This window comes from Lolium perenne, chromosome 4 (assembly GCF_019359855.2).
Source record: "Lolium perenne isolate Kyuss_39 chromosome 4, Kyuss_2.0, whole genome shotgun sequence".
In the NCBI taxonomy this organism is placed as follows: domain Eukaryota; kingdom Viridiplantae; phylum Streptophyta; class Magnoliopsida; order Poales; family Poaceae; genus Lolium; species Lolium perenne.
The window spans coordinates 141,420,438-141,436,372 of NC_067247.2; the positions used below are offsets into that span (position 1 = coordinate 141,420,438).

At 39.1% G+C, this 15,935-nt stretch overlaps 2 protein-coding genes across 2 annotated transcripts; both read right to left on the reverse strand.

Moving 5' to 3' along the window:
* Positions 1 to 6,301: 6,301 nt before the first annotated feature.
* LOC127347247 (putative auxin-responsive protein IAA28) lies at positions 6,302 to 8,014 on the reverse strand. The gene is made up of 4 exons (XM_051373457.2): positions 7,827 to 8,014; positions 6,930 to 7,056; positions 6,776 to 6,831; positions 6,302 to 6,522 (listed from the first exon to the last, which is right to left on the reverse strand). Exons 1-4 carry the CDS (start codon positions 7,999 to 8,001, stop codon positions 6,302 to 6,304), a joined length of 579 nt encoding a protein of 192 aa, XP_051229417.2. The 5' UTR covers positions 8,002 to 8,014.
* Positions 8,015 to 10,603: 2,589 nt separating this feature from the next.
* LOC127294065 (auxin-responsive protein IAA27) lies at positions 10,604 to 15,349 on the reverse strand. The gene is made up of 5 exons (XM_051323813.2): positions 14,619 to 15,349; positions 12,276 to 12,628; positions 11,472 to 11,589; positions 11,094 to 11,158; positions 10,604 to 11,016 (listed from the first exon to the last, which is right to left on the reverse strand). The coding sequence occupies exons 1-5, from the start codon at positions 15,080 to 15,082 to the stop codon at positions 10,973 to 10,975; spliced, it is 1,044 nt and encodes a 347-aa protein (XP_051179773.1). The 5' UTR covers positions 15,083 to 15,349; the 3' UTR covers positions 10,604 to 10,972.
* Between the last annotated feature and the right edge of the window lie 586 nt (positions 15,350 to 15,935).

Here is a 15,935-nt window from a genome sequence, read left to right on the forward strand (position 1 = left end):
CTATGATACTCCAAGAAACGTGAGTTGTAGAACAACTTCATAACTCTCTTAGATGTTCGCTAAAACTCGTAATTCAAATATTTCCACCATGATCCAATCATAGATATTTGACTTTTCTATTACGATGATTTCCACTTCATGCTGAAATTTATTTGAATCTATTCAAATGTTTCAAACTTCTTCCTTATCGAATATATCCACATATATATATTCAATTCATTGTTTGAAGTTTTCATGAAGTAGAAGAATCTCCCGCACACAACTATGTCCAGTGAACCACATACATCATCATGTATGTTTTCACTAAGTTAGTTGCCCGTTCAACTCTTGGCCTATAAACGGTATTTTAGTCATTCTCTTTAGAAAAGATTTGCAAGCGCCAAATGATTCAAAAATCAAATGACTCCAAAAATCCATTTGCATGGAGTTCCTTCATGCGTTCCTTTCTAACATGACCTAAATGGTGGTTCCACAAATAAGTGGAATTCAAATCATTTTCCTTATGGCATTTTAGCGTCAGTGTTATGTATGTGTGTTTCACCATTAAGATTTATAATAACTTATCCATCGTACATGGAGTAATGTCATAATTTAAACAACTCATTGTTTTCATTTGACCAGAGCAAAATAACAATTATTAAGTTCTTTATTATAAATTCTAAGGGCTAGATAGAATGTTAACGACGAACATAATAACACTTTATTTTGTTCCAGACGTGCATTCCTATCAAATTCCTTGTCAGTCACTTAGGCCATTGTATTCTTGTATTGCGTTGTTTTGTATGACACTTCATACCAACCAATATAGTACTAATACCCAAGAATTTCATAGTGTGACTTAACTAGGAATACAACCATAACATGTATATCATTTATATACACCTGAGCTAGACTTTCTAGTCTTTTCTTTTCTTTTTGCCAAAATATCTTTTGCAGTTTCTCTTTTAGCTTTCCTCAACATTATTAACTTCTAGGTTTGTTGGTCAAATACCAATAACCTTGAGGTTCTTACTTTAAGTTGATCATCATATGACAAGTGTTTCAGATTTCACTATTAGTAACTTTGTAATATGATGAACAATTTCACTCATAATTTTATCCATTATATCATGACGACTTTCCGAGACCATGTCTGTACATGCTAGGCTCGTAAAGTTTTAACCTTGGTATTCGCATGTGCAAATCTGGCTTGCACCCGTTGTATGCACACGTAGAATCTATCACACCCGATCATCACGTGATGCTTCGAAACGACGAGTCTTAGTAACGGTGCATACTAAGGATGATAACTTCATGGATATGCGAATATTATTAGTGCCCCAATAGTTGGAGGATTGTGACGCCTGGCGTCTTCAACCTACATACATTCCCATAAAACTTATGAGTTTATTTAGTCTCACCAAATTTATATTCTATCATCTTGCAATAAGGTCTTAGATATCACATATATCTCATACCTTGATTATTTCTAAAAACTAAATTTTCAGCTCCTTACTTTTCAAACAGATTTGAACTTCAAGTTTCACGGAGACAAGATAACTTTAGGTACTAATTGAAACCATAGCTCTTTGAATCAACAATGCGAGGTTTACTAAAAATTTGCTATAGGACTTAATCACTTCTTGATTCTTTAACAATACGGTACCAGTCCGTAAAGTTTCTTGTCAGATTTTAACAGTATTTCTATCTCAATTACAAGACTAGCGCATAGTAGTAAACGGATGCCAATACTACAAAATTAATTCAAAATACTACTCAGACTAAGTTCATGATAATTAGTTCATGTTTTAATCTAATTACTAATGAACTCCCACTTAATACAACATCCCTCATAGTTGTTAAGTGGTACACGATCCACATCCACTACACCAAAATCGATCATCACGTGAGATGATGTAGCTTCAATGGTGAACATCAACATGTTGATCATATCATCCATATGACTCGTGTTCAACCTTTCGGTTTCCGTTGTCCCGAGACCATGTCTGTACATGCTAGGCTCGTCAAGCAAACCCAAGTATTCCACGCGTGCAACATGGCTTACACCCGTTGTATGTGAACGTTGAGTCTATCACATCCGATCATCACGAGATGCTTCGAAACGACGAACTGTACAACGGTGCATACGAGGGGAGAACACTTTATTATCTTGATATTAATGTGAGAGATCATCTTATAATGCTACCGTCGCGATCTAAGCAAAATAAGATGCATAAAGGATTAACATCACATGCAATTCATATGTGATATGATATGGCCCTTTTGTCTTTGCGCCTTTGATCTTCATCTCCAAAGCACGGACATGATCTCCATCATCAACGGGCATGATCTCCATCATCGTCGGCGTAGCGTCAAGGTCCATGGTGCCGTCTTCATGGTTGTTCACCTCATGTAGCAACTATTACAACTACTTTGAAATACTACTCAACATGAAAATTAAAGACAACCATAAGGCTCCTGTCGGTTGCCACAATACAATAATGATCATCTCATACATATTCATCATCACATTATGGCCATATCACATCACCAAACCCTGCAAAAACAAGTTAGACGTCTCTAATTTGGTTTGCATATTTTACGTGGTTTAGGGTTTTCGAGAGAGATCTAATCTACCTATGAACATGAACCACAACGGTGATACTAATGTTGTCAATAGAAGAGTAAATTGAATCTTCACTATAGTAGGAGAGACAGACACCCGCAAAGCCTCTTATGCAATACAAGTTGCATGTCGAACGAGGAACAAGTCTCATGAACGCGGTCATGTAAAGTTAGTCCGGACCGCTTCATCCCACTATGCCACAAAGATGCAAAGTACTCAAACTAAAGATAACAAGAGCATCAACGCCCACAAAACCATTGTGTTCTACTCGTGCAACCATCTATGCATAGACACGGCTCTGATACCACTGTAGGGATTCGTTGCATAGAAAACAAAATTTTCCTACCGCGAGAACGCAATCCAAGCCAAGATGCAATCTAGAAGACGGTAGCAACGAGGGGGTATCGAGTCTCACCCTTGAAGAGATTCCAAAGCCTACAAGATGAGGCTCTTGTTGCTGCGGTAGACGTTCACTTGCCGCTTGCAAAAGCGCGTAGAAGATCTTGATCACGATCTCTTCCGGCGCCACGAACGGGCAGCACCTCCGTACTCGGTCACACGTTCGGTGTTGATGAAGACGACGGCCTTCTCCCCGTTCCAGCGGGCAGCGGAAGTAGTAGATCCTCCTTGGAATCCCGACAGCACGACGGCGTGGTGGCAGTGTTGATGGAGATCTCCGGCGGAGCTTCGCTAAGCATATGCGGGAGAGGTGGTGGAGGAGAGGTAGCTAGGGTTTGGGGAGAGGGGGCTTGGGCGCCGACCCTCAAAGGGGTGTGGCCAAGGCTGATCCAAGAGTGGCCTGCCACCCTCCCCTTGCCCCTCATTATATAGGTGGAAGCCCCAAGAGTTGTGGTCCAAGTCTTCGAATAAGACCCCAACACCAAAACTTCCCAAAGGTGGGAAACCTACTCAAGGGGGGAGTCCTACCCAAGGTGGGACTCCCACCTTTCCTTGAGGTGGGGCTGGCCGGCCACCAAGGTGGAGCCCACCTGGGACTCCTCCCCCTTAGGGTTTGGCCGGCCATGCTAGTGGAGTCCCTCCGGGACTCCACCTTCCATAGTGCCGTTCTTCTGGACTTTTCTAGAACCTTAACCTGCCATAAATGCACCGGATCATTTCCAAACTTGGAATATGACTTCCTATATATGAATCTTATTCTCCGGACCATTCCGGACCTCCTCGTGATATCCTGGATCCCATCCGAGACTCCGAACAAAACTTCGAACTCCATTCCATATTCCATATCTACTTAAACGACATCAAACCTTAAGTGTGTCACCCTACGGTTCGTGAACTATGTAGACATGGTTGAGACTTCTCTCCGACCAATAACCAATAGCGGGATCTGGAGATCCATAATGGCTCCCACATATTCAACGATGACTTAGTGATCGAATGAACCATTCACATACGATACCAATTCCCTTTGTCACGCGATATTTTACTTGTACGAGGTTTGATCATCGGTATCTCTATACCTCGTTCAACCTCGTCTCATGACAAGTACTCTTTACTCGTACCGTGGTATGTGGTCTCTTATGAACCATTCATATGCTTGCAAGCTATTAGACGACATTCCACCGAGAGGGCCCAGAGTATATCTATCCGTCATCGGGATGGACAAATCCCACTGTTGATCCATATGCCTCAACTCATACTTTCCGGATACTTAATCCCATCTTTATAACCACCCATTTATGCAGTGGTGTTTGATGTAATCAAAGTACCTTTCCGGTATAAATGATTTATATGATCTCATGGTCATAAGGACTAGGTAACTATGTATCGAAAGCTTATAGCAAATAACTTAATGACGTGATCTTATGCTACGCTTAATTGGGTGTGTCCATTATATCATTCACATAATGACACAACCTTGTTATTAATAACATCCAATGTTCATGATCATGAAACGATGATCATCTATTAATCAACAAGCTAGTTATACAAGAGGCTTACTAGGGACTCCTTGTTGTTCACATAACACACATGTATCAATGTTTCGGTTAATACAATTATAGCATGGTATGTAAACATTATCATAAACTCAAAGATATTATAATAACCATTTTATTATTGCCTCTTGGGCATATCTCCAACACAAAATCTAACAAATTTAATAGTTTTAAAATGTGATCTCACTTGGACCAGATTGGGCCACCTTGACCTTTCTTCTAGGTTTGAGTTTCCCTCCTTGAGACGATCGTTTCTTCCCGCCTGATAATCACCTTCCTTGTCATCGCCTGGACCTAGTGATATAGTCCTGGCAGAAGGGCTCATGACATAGTGCCCATCACAACTACCCGGAGATCAATCATTCTAAAAAAGAGGGCACTCTAAAATCGATCGCAGTGGTGCAGGCACGACTGCGAGGTTCCGTCAGATCTGTTAGCTAGTAAATGAAATTAGCTCCACAAAATACTACAGCTTACTGTCGAGCGGCCTGCTTCATGAGCAACCACAACCGACAATACTCAAAAATGGCTACAACCGACAATACTCAAAAATGGCTACGAAGAGTTTCTAGAAAAAGAATATCGTATTCAGCCATCATATATAATGTTTCAGTTCCTCAAGACAAGTAGGAAATGAGGTTGTGACCCAATCGATCGATTCCTAACCACTACACAGATATGGGTGGAAACGGATCGGATGTGGATCAGATAGTGCCCTTTTCATATCCATCTTCATATTTAAAAAACGAATACGAAAGCGGATACATATGTTGCCGAATAGGAATTTGAAGCAGATGCTACTCGAATAGGAACACGGATCTGATGTTTTCTTAATTCGAAGCGGATACAAATATAAGAAAATAGACTCATGTCTTATAATGACCCAACTATAGAATAGAGAGATAAGTATACTGATATAATGCATAGTAGTTTCAAGTTCAATCACATAAAATAACATTTGACAGATTTGTTAGTTTCTCTTGGTTAGGTAATTGGCATATTAGGGTTGAATTACTATTGGCTAAAATAATATTATCCGGATACGAATATATCTATTTTCATGTCCATATTTGGTTCAAAATTCAATATCGCATTTATATTTGTTCTTGTAAAATGGATCTGGATATTTAACATATCCATTTTCACGGACATCCAGGTTCAGATATTACCACTTTTATTTGGATAATACGGATTATCCACTACCAGTTTCCAACCTATGCACAACACAGTCACCATGCAGGCCGGTTTTGGATGGGCTGCGATTAAAAGAAAATGCTCTCAAGTTCCTCACTGCAGGCTTCTTCTGGGCTGAGTAATGCCCTGCAAAGATGTAGTCACAACTTTTAGCTCTGTGGAAGGAAAACCAAAGGAGAAACAAAAGCAATGGAGACCAGTTTTTATTTGAAACGTGGAATATACGAGCAAGATGCTGGAGGATTGCAAATGAGGTCAGCAAACCAAGCGCCTTTGTACCGGATCTAACCATACATAACATGCTCACAAGCCTATAAGGATAAGAATGTATTAATACACCTGAAGAGAAATGAGGGAATACGTTTTTCTTAGATTCATATATCAGCCAGATAATTGAACATAAGACACACGCTAGGTTCATACTAGGTTCATACGATGCATATAGAAAGGCATACTAGCTAGCTAGAAAAGTAACATGTAACTGCAACCATGCATGCCTACGAGGTAAGCTCATGCATGTCACTCTTAGTATTTCTCGGCTTCTCAATTACTCCTCGGAACTGTCGTTTCCATCCTCTGCAACATCATCATCTTCATCCTCACCAACAGCTACATCTTCATCGTCACAAGCACCATCTCCATCGCCATCCTCAGTGACAGCAGCAACATCGGCTTCATCTTCACCAGCGGCATCTTCATCTCCATCAGCGGCAGCAGCATTGACATCACCATTATATCCATCTCCATCTTCCAGATAGTCTGCATTATCTGCATGAGGTCGCATATACGTTACTATTCATTTTGAAAAAAAAAACATATACGTTACTATATCCCTCACATACTTGTATCTTTTTTGGGGAAACTGTTAGGTTTATTAGACTTTTGTATGCTGCAATTTTTTGTTATTTAAACACACGGCTGAATTGTTTTAACATGTCTATATTCCAATATTAACCAGTTATAATTGGGGGATTCTTATTTTCTTATTTATAGCAAGTGCTTCATATTTAATTGCACGCACCATCTTCTTTTTCTCCTGGAAGAATGTAGATCTTCTTGACAGAAATGGTGAACTCCCTGTAAAATTAAACTATTAGTATTTCATTATTATGAACAAACTATAAACTTATATGTGCGGTAAAAAAAATGACATATATTAAGATACAAGAACTCACTCCCACGGGACTTCACCAAGAAAGAAACGTTCACCATCCGCATTATCATACAAGAGAACGAAGTTGTTCTCATCTAACGCACCATCTTCTTCACTGATTTCCAAGTCACTAAGTTCAAACTGTGAAACTAAGCAACAAAATGAAAAGAATTTAAATAAAAATATAATTAAATAAATTATAAGTAATTTATTTATTTAATCAAAAAAGGAAAGATCTCATTTGTTCCTTGCCCACGACCCACATATAATTCAAATGATAAAGATCAGTAGCCGGTTGGATTAGGGCATAAAAATTCCACATTGGTACGTAAAACATCCCCTGTATATTCATTGGATATTGTAGATGTTAATATTTTCTATAAACTTGATGAAACTTAAACAGGTTTGACTGAGCAAGTGACATTGTATATATATACAGTGTAGTTCCTAGAGTGTTAGAAGACAACCGATCTAGCTTTGGAAATTGAGTGGGCAACTCTGCTATCGTAGATAGATGAAGATCTAGGAAAACGCTCAAATAAAGAAAGTTGTGTGCATCAATAGATGCAGAGGTTTTCTCCCCATTTCGAAAAAATGAGATCTAGATCCTTTACAGGTCCTAAGAAAATTTGTGTGTGTTAATCCAAGACAAGATGGATTAGAAATAATAAAATTAACCTAGGTGAAGTAAAACAAAAGGGAAACGAGGCGAAAGATCTCTCTTGTAATGTTTAATTTCTATTATTTCCTTGCGCTCCTGTTAGATTTTCCTATTCCAATCACAGTTAAGATTCAGATGTTCCATTTCCGTTATACGATAAAGGCTAGCTACATATCTATGTAAATTTATGTATGAATAATAAAAAATCGTGCATATCTTACAACTACAACATACACGTGTATTTAAAAAGATACTTACGTGAATAGTTGTTGCCCAGCCTTTTCAAGGTGAATGACAATGAGTCATAACTATTGTGGACAGACAAATTTATCTTCCTTCCGAAGGGCTCCCCATGCAAGAAAACCTTCACAAGCCTTCTTGGTGAAAACCTTGCCTTTCCCCCGGACACAAGAGAAGCATCCATTGGCGACATATCCTACGATATCTGGACGCTAAACAAGATGATATTATCAAATAAGCAAGTTTGATCGAGACAAACTTGTAGTTACAATATTCTGATAGAAATAGAAAAGATAACAGTGAGAAACGAATTTCAAAGAGCGGAATATATAGCTGCATCTGGAATGCTACTTACACTGGCAGATGTTGTTCAAAATATAAGAACCTTGGTCACAATACAGGCATATAGTGGGATGCACCATGGAGTGTTGGGCCCTGGTATTTATACTGTTTTGAGTAATCGTAGAATTAATGATAGATATGGGATATAGATTTTGCAGTTTCGTCCTTGTAATTATAAAATTTCTTGAGATGAAGTTCACAACACGCTATTTTTTCTTGAAATATTTGCAAGTTTAAAAGGAAAATTGCACTTGAATATACTTTGTTAACAAGATGAATATTTTCATGTTACTATTTGGTCATGGACATATCGTTCTAAATCCTGTCTTTACTAATTTACTAGCATTTGTCGGAAATAATTTTCAACAAACATCAGTTAGACAAGATAATTTTTCATCATATACCTATAACTTCTTAAAGTTCAATTTATTTTTCAATTTTCTTCTAGGGATTGATAGGTACTACATTAGGAATTTATGTTATGTAACTTGGCTAAAAAAATTAGAAAAACATAAGGACATGACGGGAAATAATTTGGCCATGCACATATATTATGGTATGCAAATATATCTCCAATAAATGTCCTATGAATAGATATGTATCTTGGTATATATGATGTTCCATATAGTACATTGATTGCTAAAGATAACGTCTCACTTGGATATCTATAGTGACAGGATACGTTGCCATTTTGAGGAATAAATCCTTTAGATATTCACATGTCAGCTCGCTAGAATTCTTCCCTACCAAAAAAAGTGAGTTAAAATCTTTATAAATGCTAGTCCTTGACTTTTTCCTTGATAAAATGATAGTTTTACCTTCATATGACAACACATGGTAAGGGGGGGGGGGGGGGGGGGGGGTAATTAATTGTAGAACAATATACAGAAATATTGCATTTATGATATGATTAAATTGAGTACAATGTGGCATTTAGACACTAAATCCTCATACTGGATTTGATATATCCACAATCATTATTAGTTTTTTGGTATTACCTCAGGGCATGTTCAATGGTAGGGGAGATATGTCTTCTCTTACGATAAATATTAGGGGTATAACACATTATCTCTTATTGTAAGCTCTTACAATAAATGAGAATTAATTATTTTTAGTAGTAAATTATATGGCTAAGGAAAGACAAGTCGTACAATGGGGAAAATAGTTTTCTCTTATTTCATAAGAGATCATCCCTTAGTTAAGGGAAGATAACTTTCTATTTCTTCTTTCTCTCTCCTCTAACTAAGCAGAAGTCATACGTGGCAAGCATAAGGGAAGGCTGATGTCACCCCATTGTACATGCCCTCATAGTGCAAACGTTCAAAACTAAAAAAAATCATTGCTACACAAAAAACTACTCCCTCCGGTCTGATAACATTGACGCGAGCGTGTATACCAATTAGCCTATGTACGCACAAACGTTGCGTCGATTAAATATGATCAGAGGTAGCACTATTTAAAAAATCCAAATATATTGTATGTTATGTACAGTAAAAACATATTCTTAGGTATAAATTATATTAGATTATAGATAATTTTATAAAAAAACGTTATTTACATAATGACATATGGGCAGTGGAGGACACATTATGTTACCGCCCCTTTCCTACTTCAACGAACAAATAGAATTATATTTCTGATGGTGATTTATTTCAAGATAGCAGTAGGTCATACCGAGAAAAGGAGACGGGTATGTATGCATCCGTTGATGTGGAGGACGGAAGATATCGAAATGAAAGAGAATTTTAATGGAATACGTTTTACAATTGGTACTTGAGAAAGGAGACAAGCCTAACAAATAACTTAATTCGGAGTAGCAAACTAACATATTTATTTCCTGCAAGTCAAGAAGAAAGAGTCATTGTCAGCAAAGTGGAGGAAACCATAACCTCATAGTGGAGCCTTGACGCTACTAATGCTGGTTAAACTTCACCAGGATCATCTTACCACAATATTTTCTCAACAATTCCCAGAGAGAGAAAGATCTATTCAATGATCACCGTTTTCTCTCAGCAGATTTTAATCCACCACCGGCAAAACCATACTCAAGAAATGGAGCATCAAGCATTACTATGTGGTCTCTTGAAACAAACCATGTGGTGTGACAACATTAAGGGGATTGCTAGAAGCTAAAGATGTTGTTCATAGCGGACATGCCGAAGATCAAGAGAGTTAATTAACACATGATGCACTTGGGTTATATGATATTTTTAGGATTAGAAGGAGACCTGCAAGATTATTGATGCTGTTGTTACGACATGAATTGAAATTATTGGCGCAAATTAGAAATATCTTCATTCTGACATGTATATATTAGACTCAAATGGAGGAGAAAGAATATAACCATCTCGACAAATGGATGAGAAGATAACAGACGTTGTTTAGGCACGAATTTGAGCTACTGTCCATAATGTAAATATCTCACACGATAATGTTAAGGCAATAAGCTAAAATGTGGTTAAACAAGTGGCATTGAGTCGATGACTTGAAGTACAATCTCTAGCAGAATTATTCATCACCTTGATTTCAAAATTAATCCTTTCCTAAGGTCCCAAAACTATATGCACATAATAACCATCATAAAGATTCTAACATAGATGAACCAAGCGAACTCTTCTGGTCTAGCTAGTTTAGTAGCACCAGAAGAGCGATACAAGTTCTATACAGTTCCAGGTCAAGAAAAGTGCATATATAATGTGCACATATATGTCGTCGATCAAGTATGATGTTTCCATTTCGGATGAATAGGTCGGGTGAGTTCTCTCTTTCATTATCCAAAAAAAAGGCATGTGATCAAGTTGCTTCTAAGGACCTTCAGTTATTTATAGCTTCTCACTTGCATCAAGTTTAGTTGCTTTGTCATGACCTGAAACGGATGTAGCAAATCTCATTGGCATGCTCTTAGTGAACTTTTCAACCAGAGGAAACCATTTTTAAAGTTACCTTTGGTATCTCCTGATGTTGGATGATGGGAAATGTATAACTTTTTAGCTGACGCAAGAAACAACCTGAATAAAAGAAAAATACACAATTGTTTTGGATCATTTTCATCCCACTTTTATAGTTGTTGCATATTCAGGAAACTTTGCAAAATGAGTATCTTCAGATTTTACCACCGACTTCTGTACTAATTCACCACAAAACGAGGAATGATACCCAACAAACATTCAGTAAAACCTCTAAAGTAATTTTTAATTTGAGAACATTTTTGCACTATTAGATATCTACAACTTGATGATGGCTGTTTTGCTTTTGACAAAATATTATTATGATATAAGTTGATGCGGCACACGGATATATATATATGAAAAAAAAACTTACTCCCATGGGACATCTCCAAGAAGCATTCGGTCTCCTTCAAAATCTTCATACAGAAATATGAAATCATCACTATTTGCACGTTCTTGTTTCCCGGAATCTGAGCAAGGATAATCTGCGGCTGCATTTATGAAATCCAAGTCCAAGTATTTAATATAGTTAGCAAGCATGAAATCCAGTGCATGTATAACAAATACCCACTCAGTTAAAGAACATATGGACATGAAGACGGTATCGAACGTGCATATGTGTTTGACAACCACCCATAAGAATTCACGTGCACAAAACTGTAAATGAATTATCGAACATTATTCATGGAAAATGTGATGATGACCATTTCACCTTACAAATGTAAAATAGTGGTGAGAGTTTGAATATTTTGCTGCGCAGTTTCACAAGCCATTTATTTTCGAACGGAGTAGTACGAAATGCTTTTTCAGTTCGAAACCAGTTAAATGCCATCGCTGAAATCATGCTAAATTGTAACTTCGTGTGTTGCTACTGGAGGAGTCGTTGGGCTAGCCCACGATACATCACAGCTAAAGAACTTGTGTGTTCCACTGGTGGCCCAGCTAAGCTGAATTGCCATAAACCCAGAAAGCTCAGCCGCACACATTTGCTTATGCTCAGCATGTTACCTTCATTCGAAAAGTTTTTTTTTTAGGTAAGGAACCAACGGTGTGAAGCTCATTTCTGTGAAATCAATTAGAAAATCTAGAGTTTGTTTTGTGATTAGCTAAACAAGTTTATATATAAATGGAGAGCAGTAGGGTGCCAGAAAAAAAAAAAGTAGAGCAGTGCACTTACGGCAGAAGAAGTTTCTTGTCATCTTGGTGAGCGCCCGAGAGAGGGAGTCGTAGCTGCGGTGGGCTCTCAGGTTGATCTTCCGGGCGATGAGGCAGCCATCCATGTGCACCTTGGCGAACATGTTGGCCGACTGTCGCGGCGGTTCGACGGTGACCATAGAGCTCCTCGGCGCCCCCTTCACATCTTCATCATCCGCAGTGGTGGCGGCCATCTTTGCGTCCTTCGGCCCGTCAGGCTGCTCCATGTCGGCGTCAGGTTTAGGTGTGTTCGTGGCCGTGACGATGTGGCGCCGGTTGGTGTGCACCGGCGGCCAGCCCACGGCCGCCGATGGCAGTGAGATGACACTAGCATCGCTGATCACAAGAATTGCATACAAGCGTTAGGGGTGCATCTGTGGCCCTGAATACTTGAGCAGATCATGTGCAACTCTGTGTTCAGAGTGGTTTGTAATGCATATATTGCAATTTAGCTGCTCCCTGGTCATTCATTTAGTGAACAGTGCATACTTTAAAAAATATATTTCTGCAAAGATCTCTCACAAGTGAACGTTGTAAAGCTAAAAAAGGAGGTCTGGATTTACCAGAGATTAATTTCCTGATAACCATAGAGATGTGTTAGCCACAAAGGCACGGCAATCCTCAGTGACTTTACCTCGAAAGTTGTCATCTAAACAAACCAAGTTAATTACTCTTGCTTGAAAAGATGGTTCGTCTGATGCCCTTTGTTATCAAAAGACTATCTCAGAGCCTAGCCAAAACAAAAGTTTTCTCTCTTTGAACACCCCAATGTTTTTGATCTATCTCCATATGGAGTACTTTTCTCGGGGAACCTTTATGTCCCATATCTCAATGGTCAATGCAGCACGAGATGAAGCTAGATGAATGAACGGCATGGTTATGAGCAGCTGGGTAATGGAGCACTAGCATCTTGTTACTGCAAGTGGGCCATGCTAGGTGCCACTGACGCTGTGTTGTCCCACCGTCCAGCCTCTATCTCTCCAAGCAAAAAAAAAAACATTTTTAAAAGAAAAAAAGAGTGCATGCATCATCTGGCCACATGGCCACAGTTAGCACGAACAGCTGTCCAATTATTGGAAGCAACACAGCCATTCACTATTTCACTGCACAGCACTAGACGGCCAGCGTTGAATCAAGCCCAGCAAAGCCCGATGCTATATCATTGCTGCTCCTCTGGCTGTCCTGCGCTGAATATTCCCTCTTAATTCCTTGCAGGAGATCTTCTCTGCGTACCTCCTCACTAACGGTCCCAAAAGATTGTATTCTGAAAATCCACTGACATGCATGCACTTAAAAGTTTACAAGCTAGTGCCCAGAGTACTAATGTATTACACTCAGGTTTCAGCATTGTATCATGTATGCACTAAACCTTGTAAAATTTTGAAGATTCATTTGATTTTGACTGCGCGAGTGATTTTCCATATTTGCGCTCATTTGGAGCGCAAACTGAATTCCAAGAGTAACTTATGATAAGGACAAGCTTTAGCTAGTTTGGAATCATTGAAGAGGTGGCGCCACTACTTTCTTGGTTCCCAATCTTGAGATCAACAGAGCCAAGGGCATTGGAGTTCATATCTTTGGTTGCTTCAGTATATATAGAGATCTCTACCACAAGAACATTTTTATGTGTGCACTTGAAGCATTGGATTTTTTCGGACAGAAAATATTTTCATGACTTGTTATCTTTTTTCTTTCATCGTGTTAATGTATATAATTTAAGTTAACTGGCCGGAAATCTAGCATTGTAGACGACTAGAAACCAAAATTGGATAATGTAGAAAAGAAAATTCGGATCTGATGAAATGACAAAGTTTATGGTCTAAATATTCATATCTTCTCATATATCGGTTGGATTTTGTGATTTTTTTAAAAGATTCAGGATTCCATTTCTGTACATACGTGTAGAAGAATCTATTCACATTTCGCAATCATTTCTAAATGCAGCTATAAGCACACGAGGACCTGCAAAGTACTAATGGATGAGCTAGTGGAGTATAGTAGGGGGTTCAAAAATGTTCATGATTGCAATCATTTGTACGTACGTAGAGCATTTTGATTCGCCACTTTTTCCTCATATATATTTATTTAACTCATGGTTACCAGCACATGTACGTAGCTAGCGTTTTCGCAAATGAAACGTAGAAACATATGCACACCACATTAAACAGCAACAAAACCATATATAGACTCCATTTCTTTTAGCTAGCTAGCTCGGGCCTTTGCAGTGATAAATTTTCTGCAAAGGGGAATTTTGCGGTGATAATGAAACTTGCAGGAATAGTAATGACTGCTCTTTACATACGGAGTAACATTTTAACTAGCTCACCTTGTCACATAAGTTGTGGCCGCCGGCATAAGGCTCCGGTCCTGCTCGGCGGCTGCCTTCTGCTGTCGGGCGGCTAGGCTCCAGGGGTGCATGAAGCCGGTTGGGCTCGGCATGAACGCCGCCGTCCAGCTGCTGCTGGTGCTACTCACAATGCCATGAAGATTACCACCATGCCCTGCGCTAAGCGTGTTTGCAATGGTGGTACTAGCTATCATGCCACTGCTTTGCACGCGACCAACATCACCAACACCTCGACGACCATTGTAGCTCGCCATGGAGGCGCCGCCGCAACCGCAGCCACCGCCCGGAGACAAGGAGATGCCGAGGCTAAGGTCTAGATGGCTGCCGTGGAAGCATGTGCCGCTAGTACTCGCTTCCTTTGCCAGCTTGAAGGTGGCTGCAGTAGCAGCGGTGCTCTCTTGCCTACCAAGGGGAGGAGGCGTCTCAAACGATATTAGATTCATCTTAGCGATGGATTAACCAAGAAGTCTTGATAGCAGCTGAAGGAAATGGCACAGGCTGATGTTGGTGATATTGAGGGTTGAAGTAGAAGGGATGAGGAGACGAGTGAGCTGAGTTGGTGAGCTAGCAGGAAGATGCTGCAGCTGGTGGAGAAGAGAATTAATATGTCGGAAGAATGTAAGAGATGGTGCACTAGTGGTTGATGCATAGAGCTAGCGATATGGGTGTACATATATGTACATAGATATAGAGATGTACAAGCTACAGAGAAAAGCTAGGGAGGAGGGGCAATGATTCCACACAAGATTTTGTAGAAAGATGGGAGTATCATGCTCATGTGCAAGAGATGATCAATGCCATATCTGTGTACCCATGCTAGTGTAGTAGTTTCATCATGTTGTTTTGTGTACCTATATGTATAGCCATCACATGCAATTCTCGGGAGAGCGGACTTTGTGCACCTGAGAAGGCGAGTGATTTGAAAAAAACGAAAAAAAGAACGTGACACATGTGAGATCAAAAACATTTAGAAGTCGTTTGGAAGCCAAGTTTTCATTTCATTTGTAGCATTTTGAAATGAATACATGTATTCATTTCATTTACATTGTAATTCCAGAAATAGACACTTGTTTGGTTGCCAGAGGAATTGTAAATGACAGTAGAATTCAATATTGAATTTGTTTGGTTGCCACAGGAATTGTGAATGACAGGTTTCAGTTCGGAATTGTGATTACACATGGCATCATTTTGCTGGATTTCCTAAATGAAATGATGGCCCAATTCTGTGGCAACCAAACAGCCCACCTATGGAATTTTAAAATGAATTCCAGGATTCCAGGCTCAAATGATGGATAC

What these genes read in the sequence shown, in the direction of transcription:
- LOC127347247 (XM_051373457.2), bottom strand. Translation starts at nt 8,001, where the DNA reads ATGTCGCCAATGGATGCTTCTCTTGTGTCCGGGGGAAAGGCAAGGTTT. An exon ending in GCTGGGCAACAACTATTCAC is followed by an intron (nt 7,057 to 7,826) that starts GTAAGTATCTTT and finishes TTTGTTGCTTAG; the next exon opens with TTTCACAGTTTGAACTTAGT. An exon ending in CTTGGTGAAGTCCCGTGGGA is followed by an intron (nt 6,832 to 6,929) that starts GTGAGTTCTTGT and finishes TTAATTTTACAG; the next exon opens with GGAGTTCACCATTTCTGTCA.
- LOC127294065 (XM_051323813.2), bottom strand. Translation starts at nt 15,082, where the DNA reads ATGAATCTAATATCGTTTGAGACGCCTCCTCCCCTTGGTAGGCAAGAG. An exon ending in GCCACAACTTATGTGACAAG is followed by an intron (nt 12,629 to 14,618) that starts GTGAGCTAGTTA and finishes TCTTGTGATCAG; the next exon opens with CGATGCTAGTGTCATCTCAC. An exon ending in AACATCAGGAGATACCAAAG is followed by an intron (nt 11,017 to 11,093) that starts GTAACTTTAAAA and finishes CATCCGTTTCAG; the next exon opens with GTCATGACAAAGCAACTAAA.